Source organism: Crinia signifera, chromosome 1 (genome assembly GCF_055691185.1).
Source record: "Crinia signifera chromosome 1, ASM5569118v1, whole genome shotgun sequence".
In the NCBI taxonomy this organism is placed as follows: domain Eukaryota; kingdom Metazoa; phylum Chordata; class Amphibia; order Anura; family Myobatrachidae; genus Crinia; species Crinia signifera.
Genome location: NC_139217.1, coordinates 89,185,153 through 89,199,263, shown reverse-complemented (window position 1 = coordinate 89,199,263; position 14,111 = coordinate 89,185,153). Strand labels below are relative to the sequence as shown.

The following is a 14,111-nucleotide window of genomic DNA, read 5'->3' as shown; positions in this document are numbered from 1 at the left end:
GGATAGTATTATATTGTGTTTTTTTGCAAATTAAGCAGCAGCTCCGTTTTCTCTCAGGAAGATTTGCAGTGTGTTTTCATAACAAAGCAGCTTGTGTTGCATCAGATTTATGTTGCATGTGAAGTTCTCTTTTAGATTGTTTTGTCAATTGTGCGTCAATTTTATTCCTTGTAGGTGTATACTGAAAATGGACCATCATTGCCCTTGGTATGTACCAACGTGAAATATTTGCTTTTGTATTTATATGTATGATTAAGTAGCCTTAAATATGATAATTACAAAGACAAATCATACAATTGGCTGCAAATTAGAGTGGCCCAAATACAGCTGATGCCAGTCAGCTTCTGATCAGGGACAGTGATGGCTGATTAACAATTATTGTGTATGTAATATATATGCTGGCTGCCTTGCACGGGGATCAGCAACACTGCCATGTTCTCCTGAGCTGATGCTGCACAGGGCGCAGCACTCCACTATAAACCCAACCCCTGACTCTTATTCGCAGGAGTCTGAGGGCAAGCTTATAGAAGATAGACAAGCTGAGTGCTGTGCAAAAATCAACCAAGACACTGGGGGAAATTTACTAAGAATACGAGGAAAATTTACTAATCAGTCGTATTTGACTGATTCGTATTTTCCGATGGCGTATGGATTGTATCTTTTCTGATACGAATTCGTATTTGCATACATATTCGTATTTTTAAATGAAGGGGTCCTCCCCCTCCAGAATTTACCTGCCCAGGCTGAAACCTGGGGCTGTCCCCGGTGCCCCTGGGTGATGGGCACCGGGCTGATAAATGGTGTAAAAATAGAAACAAAATATTGTATATTGCTGGTGAACTATGAGTCCCAGCAAGCCTACCCCACATGCAGGGACTTGGAGAACCACAAGTCCCAGCATGCGGGGCATTAAAGAGCCCGCTGGAACTTCAAATGCAATACAAATAGTAAAATAGACACACCGACACCCCAGAATAATAAAACTTTATTACATACATAGCCCTTCACTACAAATACTTACCTACCTTGAGCCCGTAGGTCGCCGTCCATCCTTGTGTTGCTGAAGAAATTCATGGGGTCAGTGGCGTAAGTTTATACCATGTGCCCGGAGGCGACAAAGATGGCAGTGCCTCCCCCCCCCTTACAAATTGCTTTGTGCAGCTGAGGAGGCAAAGCCAGCACTCTGTGAGCTGCTGGCCATGCTCCTGTCCCCTCTGGTTCCAGGAATAGATGCACAGCATCTATTCACTGCTGAAATTGGGACAGTTGGGAGGTATGTACTAGGCAGTAGCAGAAATTAGGATTTCTGTTGCCCACCAACACACCGTCCCCAGTCCCCATCAGTCTGTCTGCATGTGTGTAACTGTGCACAATATACATACATAAAATAACACATATATAGTCACACACAAGCATACATACACACACTTATACATACAAATATACAGTCAAACACCTGTATGCATACATATATACAGTCACATGCCTATTCAAAGACAGTCACACCCAAAATAATGCACATTATATGTCTTTCTCTTTCATAAACAATGGGTTACACATTTGCATTGGAAATGTGGTAAACACTGCCTTTTTGTTAATTAAAGTACTAAAGTAATTTAAATGATAAATATAACATGAAAAAGTGCATAGATTCATAAATACACACTGGATGGCCTTTTGACTATGGCACATTGCACATAGAAGCCCCAAAAGCAGATAGACCACCTAACCTTAGCACCCCATAGCCACTGCACACCCAAAATCTGGGGACATTTTGCAGAGCAGTGAGCCTGTGTGCAGCCTCTCTACCCACAGTCGAATCTGGCACTGTGCTAAACTACAGTACTGTGGAGGTTATTCTGATCGGAGCGGCCAAACGTGCGTACGTTCGCTATTAACGTACGCTATCCGTACGCGGCCGTTGGGGTTAGGTCCACCCACAACTCAGCCGCATTCGTACGGCCAGAAACATCGGCAAAGGGGAGTGGCGTACAATTGAGCGTACGCCAACGTACACGGACGGGCCAGCCCTTACACTCCGACAACTGGCGTACAATTGAGCGTACACCACCGTTTACGGACGTCTCTCGGCCGTCTTCCCACCGACTTCTTGCGGCTATCTGAGCGTACGCCAGCTTGCACGGACGGGTCCCTATTGTTTTCAATAGAAAAGTCAGCTTATGTCACCGCTCGTGAGAGTGAGCGTACATCCGTGTACGCTGACATACCCTTCATATATATGGACCTGCAAATCTTGCCTTTCAACTATAATTATGAAAATTAATTAATTGATTGAATTAATTAATGTGCAAAATAGTGGGCATGGGCTTAAAACATTGCTGAAACATCCTTTGTAGGTGTTAGATGTGGTTTATGTTATTGTATCATAAATACAAAACCTATGTTTGTATTAGAGTGAACACATTGACACATGTCGACTTGTGTAGATTGAGTGTGCTACTGTGTAAAGTCTATGAAAGCACGTAGTGAATGTGTATAACTGTTTAACAAATACCTACCTTAGCATATATAAGCAGGTCTTACAAAGATTCTTACCTTAAATTAAACAAACCTTTAAATGTAGAGAAGTATAGAAAGATAAGCTTCCAATGTGTTAGAGTGCTGTGTGTGGCTTGCAGGTAGTGAAATCATGGTTTGGACTTAATAGACTGCAGCATTGGTTATTACATTCAGGTGTATGTGTTTGGTAGTAATCCGCGTAAATTAGCTAACCCAGGCGCACGCTGGCATGCGGTATCTGTAGGGGTGGTTTGAGATGGCGGTTGGCGGCCGCCTGTTTTGTGTCCGAAATGAACGGTGCTTTAGTCGATCGTGCGGTAGTAGCACCACTCATTTTTGGTGCACACCCCCGTGTACGCCCATATTTACGCCCATTTTCCCTCATTATTTCGGCCGCTCCCCTCATCACGCCCCTATGCCGCCCCCAATGCCCGTACACTCGCGTATAGGTTTTTTCGCACGTAGAGACCCGTCCGTAAGCGTTGTGGAGTGTTCGCGCCTGCGCATTAGCGAATGTACGCATGCGCAGATCATAAAAAATCCCGGGACGTACGCGTACGGCCCGGCCGCTCCAACCAGAATAAGGCCCTGTGTGCCTTGGCAGGTTCTGCTGATTTCCCTATTGTCTAGAGCTCCAGGAAAATACAGTATAACAGAAAAATACAGTGTAACACACACACACACACACACACACACATAATTACATACAGTATAACAGTAAAATACAGAGTAACATACACACAGATAATTACATACAGTGCACCTTCCTGTACACTCACCATGCTGCTGGACTCTGGAGGGCCTGCCTATTAGCCCCGCCCCCTTTTCGGATTTCTCCTCCGGAGCCTGCTGCTGGCTGGTTCATCATAAACCTCTTGGGATGTTAGTGAGGGGTATGAGGAGCTGAAATTACTAGCCCCCTCTTCATATGGCTGCCAGGCACACTGACAGCGTTACAGTGAAGAAAATAAAAGTAAATCTAAGCTCCCAGCAGCACTGAACTTCCGGCAGCAAGGGCTGCTAGGACGTGTAGTTTACTTTGTTTAATTGCTAGAGTGCAGTGTACCTACTCATGACCCGGCTGGGCTGCCTGCTCCTGAGTCCTGTAATAGTGTTGGCTGTGTCCTGGATCAGATCATGCCCCCATAGTTGTGGTGCTGGCTCCTCTTCTGTGACAGCTGCAGCATCAGGTGCGTTACCACTCACTACCGAAGTCACAGGCTTCTGGATGTGTCGGCTCCTCTGTGCCCCCCCTAGTGGCTAACGCCCGGCGGACAATGTCTCCATTGCCTCCGGGAGTTACGCCACTGCATGGGGTACCTGTGGAAGGAAATTATACTTGCAAGGCTCCTCCGGCATAGATCGCATCCTCTTCTTTCCATGTAGCATCCCTGGGTCTTGGCAAAACAAAAAAACACTATACCCGACACCAGAATGGACTTTGGAGGAGACGCATGATGTGTGTTTACATCCTGCGGCTCCTCCTCCCGAATCCAATCAGGAGCCGCTAGGTGGCCAATAGCGGCATTTGGGAGGAGGAGCCAGGTTATTTAAAGCTATAGCAGTCACTCCTGTTATAGGCCACCCAATATGCCGGTGCTGTTCTGTGTTCATTTTCCCTGATGCTGGGAAATTCAGTTGTTGGTTAATGCAATTGCCCTGCAGGATCAGCAATGGCAGTAGCTACGCATTACAGCAGCCTGATCTCACACACAGAGGTGTTCGCTGTCTTATAGGGAGCTAAGCGCTTTTGGGCAAATTCCAGATTCCGCCAGGTGGGGGGAGGGGTACATGATAGGGTGCTGCTGCTGGCATTTGAATGCTGCCGCAGTGGCAATTTGCAACCTTTACACAGAATTGAATTCTCCCTTAGGCTCCTTTTAAGTTTCATTTGTAAAAGCAGAATGTGCATTCACCTGATTTGAAAGACATGACAGCGCTGTGGCTGTGTATAACATTAATAGAAATGTTGATAACAAACTGATGAATATAAAGGAGCTTATTATGCCTTTTAGTAAGTCAGTTGAATACAAGACTGGATTTGTGTGAGTCTTGCAGCGCGATGCTACGTGACTTATATCATGTGAGTCATGGGGAAAGTAATGTCTGTAATTCAGACCCAGGCAAGCTTACGGTTATTTGTGAAGGAGGCATAGAGTACGGGGTAATTATCATCAGGTTCCCAACATAAGCAGAATGCAGTGATATTGAGCTGATTGCCGCACAGTTATTGATGGTGCAGGGGCTGGATCTGAGAGCATGAAACATATGTTCTTATACAAAAAAACAGAGAAATAATCCTGAGAGAAAATATTTCCCAGTCTTCGTGCTAGGTGCCACGTCTGTCCACATGTGCTGTAAGGTGGAATGGGAACGCATCATGAAATCACCCACACAAATATCATTTCCAGTCATTCTCCTAATTCAGCATTAGTTGTAGTTTTGTGAATCTTGGCAAATCTACAACTGTTCTCTGTAGCATGCGTGGGGTCGCCAGCGCAGGGCAAGATCACCCCGATGGCGCGTTGGTTTAGGGGCCAGGCCACCATGTTTTGGGATGCTGAGGCTGCTGGTGACATCATGCAGCCACTGTGGCCCACCCCCACAAATGTTCCATGGACGGATGTGACCTGCTAACCGGGTAAATACCAACCCTCTTTGGTGGGAGATTTACTGGAACTTCACTGTCATTTGGCTACTTACCAACTCCAAACCACCCACAAGGGAGCTCCACTGTATAATTGATTGCGCATTGTCTATTCATTCTCGCCCCCTCCAACATCAGGGTGTGCATCTGCTTCACTTTTGTCAATTACCCCAAGGAGCCGTGCCCTTTTACCTACTATTCATTTTTTACCTGCTTGTTATGTGCACACAATATTTTATCTGTGAATCAAAGTCATTTTTCTATAATAAATATCTCCTTTGATAACTTTTTACCATTACACCATTATTCAGTGATACCCAGCACTGTTCAACTACCTTTGGTTGGTCTACATTTCTTGGAGGGTTCTAACCCACCCGTCAGGAACAGAAGCTAAGACAGCTCCCTGTGATACAGTCCCTAGCCCAGAGGTTCCCAAACGCGGTCCTCAAGGCACCCCAACGGTCCAGGTTTTAGGTACAGTATATCTATGGCTCAGCACAGATGGTTTAATCAGACTGACTGAGTTACTAATTAAGTCACCTGTGGCCAAGCCTGGATATACTTAATACCTGGACTGTTGGGGTGCCTTGAGGACCGCGTTTGGGAACCTATGCCCTAGCCTACGCAATATTCACTGATTTCTTATATTTTTATTTATTTTTATTTTGTAGCTGTTTCTATCTAATAATAACATCTAATTATTTTACTTTTCAGGGTGAACAACTGTGTTGGCTTCTCCAATTACAAGTTCTTCCTCCTCTTCCTGGCCTATTCGTTACTGTACTGCCTTTTTATTGTTGCCACAGATTTACGGTATTTCATCAAGTTTTGGACAGTAAGTCATTTGTAGTGTTACAGTAATGGGAACCACTGCCCAGTCCTGATTGCGGTTTCCCATGTACTGTTCTGTGCAGCAGTGCCATGTTAGCGGAGGATGTAGGGACGTCACTGGCTTGTAATAAATTGGATCATTCGCCAGACTGATTCATAATGCTCTGGTGGAATCAGAATAACTGTGCATGAGAATGGATGACTCCGGTATGGCAGTCCCTGAGGTACAGCGGCCCTGCCACCGCCATAGGGAAGGATACAGCAAACTTGCTTCTGGTCTAAGCCAGCCATGTCCTGTATCAGTAACTCCCTCCTTAGTGCAGGACTCCAAAATACCAGAACTTCTATCTAGAAAACATGACTATTATTATTTGATAAGATAACATTGATCATCACTTTTTAACAGAATTAAGACATTTTTAAGCAAATGTTAATATATTAATCTATATGTATGATTAATTGAAGGGCATCCTTAGCTCCATCTAGTGATACTTTGGGGCTTATGTAATGTGTGCCGATAGTTCCGACGTTCTGAGATATCGGTACACACCTGTTCAATCTCGGACGTTTTCAGCCGCCTTTCCGCCATGCAGATTTGACTTTTTAAAAGGTCAAATGAGCATTTTTGAAAACGGCTTCTAGATTGTGGAATCTGCGGATGATTTTTATATCAAGAGATATTTCTTGTTATTTATCCAATGTGTCTTGTGTCTTTATGAATGGCTCGAGCTGCTCAAAAATTCCCCCAATTAGATACAGCAGCGCTGTGTATATACTTTTTGCTTGACAGTTGTAATATACAGTAAATGGGAAAATCCGAAGCGGACCGTAATTGTGAAAAGAAGACTGCTGATATAAACACACTCACGCGCATGATATAATATACATGCCGCCAAATTACGCTCAAATATAACCATGTTCTCGCTATATTAACAAACATATGCTTAGGCGTTTCTGAAAGTTCTCAGAATGAAAGGAGGATCAAGGTTGATGTGTTTCTTACAAGTGTCACTACACAGGATCATACCATGAGACAGGCAGGGTGTAACAGAAAGGGTGGCTGCAGTCTTTGTGTAGCGCAGCGTCACCAGTAGACCATGCAGCTTGCACCAGCTGTCCAGTTCCTTGTCACTACACAGGATCATACAATGAGACAGGCAGGGTGTAACAGAAAGGGTGGCTGCAGTCTTCGGGTAGTGCAGCAGCACCAGTAGACCATGCAGCTTGCACCAGCTGTCCAGTTCCTTGTCACTACACAGGATCATACCATGAGACAGGCAGGGTGTAACAGAAAGGGTGTCTGCAGTCTTTGGGTAGTGCAGCAGCACCAGTAGACCATGCAGCTTGCACCAGCTGTCCAGTTCCTTGTCACTACACAGGATCATACCATGAGACAGGCAGGGTGTAACAGAAAGGGTGGCTGCAGTCTTTGCGTAGTGCAGCATCACCAGTAGACCATGCAGCTTGCACCAGCTGTCCAGTTCCTTGTCACTAATCTAAGACATCTGGGATTTTATACTGTGATGTTACGTATGTTTGGAATATGACACTGTTTTATTGGAATTCACATTTATAAGTTGGCTCAGAGTAGAATCTGAAGAGCATTGCACAAGTACATAGAGGCATTATATTGCAAATATTGCAGAACCATAAAAATGCTACAAAACGGCAGACTATTCTAATAATATTTTACAATATTAAAAGATTTCATCAGGGGGTGATTCTGGTCAACTCGCAAAGCAGCGAAATTTGCAGATTTGCAAGTCATTTAAATGCCGCCACACAACCCTCCGCCTCTCCCTCCCATGTCGATTTCCCCGCACGCATGCGAATGGAAGTTTAGCATAAACATCCATTCGCAGCCTTGCGCGCGGGGTCGCCGACCAGCGAATGATTTATACAGCGCAAACACGCAGGGGAGGGTGTCAATCAGAATCAGGCCCTTCGTCTCTCCCAGATTCATCAGACATACAGTATATGGTCCTAAAGCGTACAGGAGGGTGAACATTTGTTGTGCATCTCTATAGATAACAAGGTGTCTGTGTTTCTCACCACGCACCTGAGCACCCTATCAGCTTGCAGAGCTTTTACCCTAATAGGATGCATGCATCATGATGTCTGCAGCACGGCTCATTATGGCGCTCCAGTACAAAACTAGGGTGTATTGAAGTGCTTATATTGTACACTTTGGGCCAGGTGCATTGAGCTTCAAAAGTGATATAATGGAGAGTCATTTTCCAAACACAGGGGGTTATTCATGTTCATTCGGTCATACACAGCGAGCAGGGGGTGGAGAAGGGCAGGGGCGCCGAGCAGCCCAATTACCATATGGGAACATCCAGAGTTTTATGGGCGTTCCTGGACATTCGCAGGGTGGGGTTTGGTGGAATTTCAAGGCTGCGAATTCGCAGCTTTGCGAATCAACCAGGATAACCCCACAGTTTGTGACATGGCAGGTAGGAGCTTATTGGCTGTTTATCACTCCCCATTTTATCACTTTGAAGCTTAGTGCATCTGGGCCATAGTGAGTGTGATCCATTGATAAGAATAATTAATTCCGTTAGTTTGCATGATTTGTTATCGTTTTTTTAATCCAAATTGCCACCTGTGCTCAGAAATATAATGTTCTAGTTCTAATTGGGCTGCGTTAATGAAATGTAACATTTGCCAACAATGACCTTTCACTGCTCAGCAGCTTCCCCTTTGTTCACTGGGGTGTTTAAAAGGTCAGGACTCGTGAATAGATAATACTGTATATTTTTATTCTGCCCTTTCTGTGCCTTACCATGCTTCTCCTTCCTATTTACAGAATGGACTCCCTGACACACAGGCCAAGTTCCACATTATGTTTTTATTTTTTGCCGCTGCTATGTTCTCAGTCAGCCTGTCCTCCCTGTTTGGTTATCACTGCTGGCTTGTCTGTAAGAACCGGTCAACGTTAGGTAAGACAGAGTGTTATGAAAGTCACAATGTTGGGTAAGTCACAATGGCCCTTATTCTGGTTGGTGCGGTAATATCCGCGTGCGTTCGTGCCGCCGATGTTTTGTGTCTGCGCATGTGCAGAGGCGTCTCTGCGCATGTGCGAGCGGGGCGTACGGCCAAATCCCTCATGAAATGTGAACACTCCGAACAGGGGGTGGAGAGGGGTGTCAAGGGCTATTTGGGCTCATTACCATATGCATACGCCCCGCGTTTCATGGGCGTTCCCATGCAAACGCTGGGCGTACGTATGGTAATGCAGTCGTGACGCACGTGTAGGGGGCGGACATATGACATCGCCGGATGTCAGCTGCCCACCCAGATCCCTGCTTTTGCACGGAGAAATGCCTGTGTGGTCTGAGGTTGAGGGAGCTGGTGGACCACTCGGTCCTGCGACCATCGAATGATGGGGGAGGTTCCCTGAGATGGCGTATTCCATGAAAAATACATGTGCTGTCCGTTCAGCCAGCTTCTTACCGCGTACGGATGGAGTTGGTGATCCGTATGGAAGGCGGGGTTTCGCACGCACGGTCCTGGCCGCATATTCGGATCCGGCCGCACCGATCAGAATAAGGCCCAATGTTAGGAAAGTTACAATTGAAAGCTCTACAGATCAATTTACAGACACCACAAAATCCCTGCAATTACACTTCTATCAGAATTAAGGGCCTGATTCTGAGATGGAATTGCAGAACTGCACACAAACAGCTTTGCAATTCCATACAGCAAAATGCAAATGCAGCAGGAAGTGTCTGTGAAGCTTGCGAGGCCAGGAAATCCACATTCAGCCATAAAGACCCTAGCATCTCGTCCCCATTTGTGGAAATGCCAACTTGATGCGCCCCCAGCGTGCAGCGGCTTGGGGAATCTGCGAGTGGACTAACAGATAGAGGGCTGTACATGTGCAGTCCTTCCACCATCACAGATGTGAGCTACCCATCAGGCCTAAGGCCTAATTCAGGCTCCTGCGCAGATGTCCGTACATTAGTACAGAGATTTGCGCATGCGCGCATCAGTACTTTAAGTTGCGATGAGGGGCAGCGACCAACTGTTGGTGGGCAGTGACCGAACATTTTGTGTGGGGGGGAAATGAAGGTTTGTCCAAAATATGCGGGGTGAGGGCCGCGGTGGCTGTTTGGCAACACACGCTGTCGCTGTGACCTGAAACATGGCTGGCCTGCGTCTGGCTTTGCAGCTATGTTTCACACCCAGGGGGGAGCTGGTGATGTGCAATCGCTTCACTGTAAAGCAAAGTGCTCTCACTTTAACAATGTGGGCGGAGGGATATGGCAGGCAGGGCGACCTTGCCTTGTGCTGGGCTGAATTAGGCCCTTTATGTGTAATATTGGTAATTAATATTCAGTATAAATAAATTGTTTTTCATGTCCGCAGCTCCAATCCAAAGTTACCGGGAGCTATTCAGTTGTTTGGGTGCGCAGCATGCTCTGGTTGTGAGTGTCGCATTTTTGCACCTAAATACACTGCAATAAGCTTCGTAAAGTAGTTTTTTCCCATGCAAGCTGCTGTGCACACTGCAGGTAAAGCACCCAAAGCCTTACTCTAGATGGTTTTGCAATCGCACCATAGGAGGGTGCCCGGTAAGTGATGGATGCCCAACAGCAATTGAATAGCTCCCGCTCACTTTAGATGGGAGCTATGGGTGCGAGAAGCAGTTGATTTCAGGCTCCGGTGATTGCTTCACTATCAGGAAGATTAGTGACACACAGAATACAGCACTGACCCGAGGAAATAGGCGTAGGTTTTAAATGGAAATCTCTAGAACTGGGGCTATAACAAGATATGAGGTGGCCCAAACCCCATCTAAAAAAAAGAATGAAATAATAAGTTGGTTGACAATAACAAGAACTGTATGTTGTCACATAAGGAAAGGAAAACTGAGAGGGAGACTCTATACATTTCAGTATTAGTAAGTATACTTAGTATATAGTGATTTTACTGGCAAAAGAGTATTTGTGTAATGCCAAAATTATCATCAAGATTTATCATCACAGCATATAGAAAAGAAGAATCTAAATGTACATTAAATGACTCAAAAACAGCTGCAGATGTCCAACCAAAAATATCATCACATTGTTCCATTTGTTGTCCAGTGTATATGTGGAATTCTGTGTATACTAGGATCAGGGTAGTCAGGGCAGGAATAAGCCACAGAAATGTTAGTATACATTTTCATATACTAACACAGTGTAGCCCCCTCATGCGGTGAAACGCGTGGACTTATTTGGGAGTCTCCACTTCCGGTCATTCGCTCACCGGACTGTTTATACATTACACGCTGATCTCATTTATCCTTACTCCAACTTGTGTGGAAGAATGGTGGAAGGAAGGCAACCCTCAGCCCTAATTCAAATGGTTGTCTGTGACTAGCGATCCCCATATATGGTTTTGTGAAGCAATTGAGATATTTATTTTTAGATTGTTCATTATGATTTTGTACGTTGGGTTAACTTTCATTTAACATCTGATGACCCAGTAAAAACTTCACTTAATGTCAGCTGTTTTCTGATGACCCAAAATATAAGGTCAAGGCAGACAGAGGTATGCATATGTATCCTAGATGAGGCCATCTCATAGTCAGTGGCTGCTGGAGTATTCTGCTTCTAACAGAAAAATGGCTGCTTTCAGTGTGTGTGTGATACTGTAGTTGCACTTTTCGGTACTCTTTACCTAGAAGGGCGCCCGTCGTGGTGATCGCGGGTACATTTATGTCTGGCCGCGACGCGACCGACGCGATGCCCGCGATTTCCCATTGAAACCCATGTTAAACATGGAAATCGCGTCGGTCGCGTCGCGGCCGTCCATAAATGTACCCGCGATGCCCGCGACGCGATGCACCCGATTTCCCATAGGAATCAATGTTAAATGGCCCGACCGACGCGATTTTACTGTTAAATGCCTCAATGGACCCGATTTGGCCATAGGAATCAATGTTAAATGGGCCACAGAGCCCAAATAAGCACAATTAACCCTTAAATGTCCCCCCAAATTTTGAACGCCACCCCACGATCCACGCCAACCCGAAGCGTGGCGAGCGCAGCGAGCCCGCGAGGGGCGGCGGTACGCGTCCTCCGACCTTTTCATGCCCTACTATACACGTCGGCGTGGAGTTGAGAATAGAATAGTGTGGCGAGCGCAGCGAGCCACCGAGCCCGAAGCGTGGCGAGCGCAGCGAGCCCCGCGAGGGGACGCGGATACCTTCACAGTTATACGCGTCCCCTCGCGGGCTTCACAGGTGTCCGTGGCGACGCGGACACCTGTGAAGCCCGCGAGGGGACGCGTTTACCTGTGTAGGTATCCGCGTCCCCTCGCGGGGCTCGCTGCGCTCGCCACGCTTCGGGCTCGGTGGCTCGCTGCGCTCGCCACACTTTTCTATTCTCAACTCCACGCCGACGTGGATAGTAGGGCATGAAAAGGTCGGAGGACGCGTACCGCCGCCCCTCGCGGGCTCGCTGCGCTCGCCACACTTCGGGTTGGCGTGGATCGCGGGGTGGCGTTAAAAATTTGGGGGGACATTTAAGGGTTAATTGTGCCTATTTGGGCTCTGTAGCCCATTTAACATTGATTCCTATGGCCAAATCGCGGGCATTGAGGCATTTTACATGAAAATCGCGCTCAATCAGCCTTTTTAACATTGTTCCCTATGGGAAAATCGCGGTCATCGCGGGTAGCAGATTTTTATGTACCCGCGATTTACCCGCGATGCCCGCGATTTTTACCCCCGACGCCCGCGATTTCAATCGCTGGCGCCCATCTAGGTAAAGAGTACCCACTTTTCAATTAATCTTGCATATTTGTTTTATATACCAAAAAAACCATTAACAAAATTGCCTGTTTATTAAAGGCCCATACACACTGGGTGACTTTGAGCTGAAAGTCGCTCAAAACAGCTTGTTTGAGCGGCTTAAAAGCCGCCCATTGTGTATGCCCCAGCGATGAGTGCTGCTGCGCACTCCCGCATCATCCCTGGGAAAGCCATTCATCTGCTGGTTATACCAGCAGATGAGTGGCTTTGAGGACGGCTTTGCAAAGCTCTGCGCTATGCAAAGCTGTCCCCCCCACTGTCAGCGCTGGGCAGGGGGAAAGCCGCTCTATGTGTATGCACTGAGCGGCTTTCCCCCCAGGGATGAAAAGGATCATCGCTGTCCATACACGCTGGGCAAAATTGCCCAGTGTGTATGGACCTTACCTGTCCAGAAAGTAAGTTGCAGATGTATTGCAGCTTATCTTTTATGATCTTGCTTTTTTTATGGGGCAGAATTTCTGTGCCACTGGGCTGCGCACGGATCTGCCATATATGATGGCACCGACATTGCACGTTTTCCATCACACCTCTATGGGGGAGTGAGGGAAATCTTGTTTCGGAATGGAACATCGTGTCCATCATGCTGAATTGAATTCCTGTCATAGGGTATTCAATTAGTCAAGTTTTTTCGCCTAGCTACAAAAACTGGACTATTTTGATCCTTTTGTATTGAATTGCGGGTGCTTTTGCCTTTTTTTGTCATATTTTTTTCCCATGCCTTTTCACCTTTTATGTGTGTGTTTGTGTGTGTGTGTGTTTGTGTGTGTGTGAATGCACAAAAAAAAAAAATTGGTGAAAATAACCACATTTTTTACTAAAAATTGTTGATTGATGGATCGGCAGTTTATTCTTCGATCCACTTTTTTTTTTCCCCACCGGTGACGAATGTTTTGCCTATGCAAAAAATTGTCACTTTAGGTGAGTACAAATTTGCCCTAAAATTTTTTCAAAAAGTGCAGCTTTTTCCCCTAGGCATAAAATCAGCACCAATTAAATCCCCCCGTAGTGTCTTGTTTCAGTTCTGCATTGTACATTGTATCGGTTGTACTATTATAACTCTGTACATGTCTTCTGTTTCTACTAGAAGCATTCAGATCACCGATATTCAGACATGGAACAGACAAAAATGGTTTTAGCCTCGGGTTTAACAAAAACCTGCGACAGGTATTTGGGGATGAGAAGAAATATTGGCTGCTGCCTGTGTTTACGAGGTACAGTAATTTTGAATTATATCTAAAATGTATTTACTTCTTGCAATTCACTAATCTCGTATAATATACTTTCTAGTAATGAATTATATAAAACACAGCT

The 14,111-nt window shown here is 45.9% G+C and overlaps 1 protein-coding gene across 2 annotated transcripts in view; it reads left to right on the top strand.

Annotated features, from left to right (window-relative positions):
- Positions 1-14,111, top strand: part of ZDHHC2 (zDHHC palmitoyltransferase 2) — a 71,874-nt gene that overhangs the window by 44,187 nt on the left and 13,576 nt on the right. For both annotated transcript variants that reach the window (XM_083169790.1, XM_083169782.1), the window contains exons 6-9: positions 175-207; positions 5,882-6,002; positions 8,808-8,940; positions 13,885-14,011. In XM_083169790.1, coding sequence (XP_083025916.1) covers positions 175-207; positions 5,882-6,002; positions 8,808-8,940; positions 13,885-14,011 — 414 coding nt within the window. The remainder of the gene's footprint in view (positions 1-174; positions 208-5,881; positions 6,003-8,807; positions 8,941-13,884; positions 14,012-14,111) is intronic.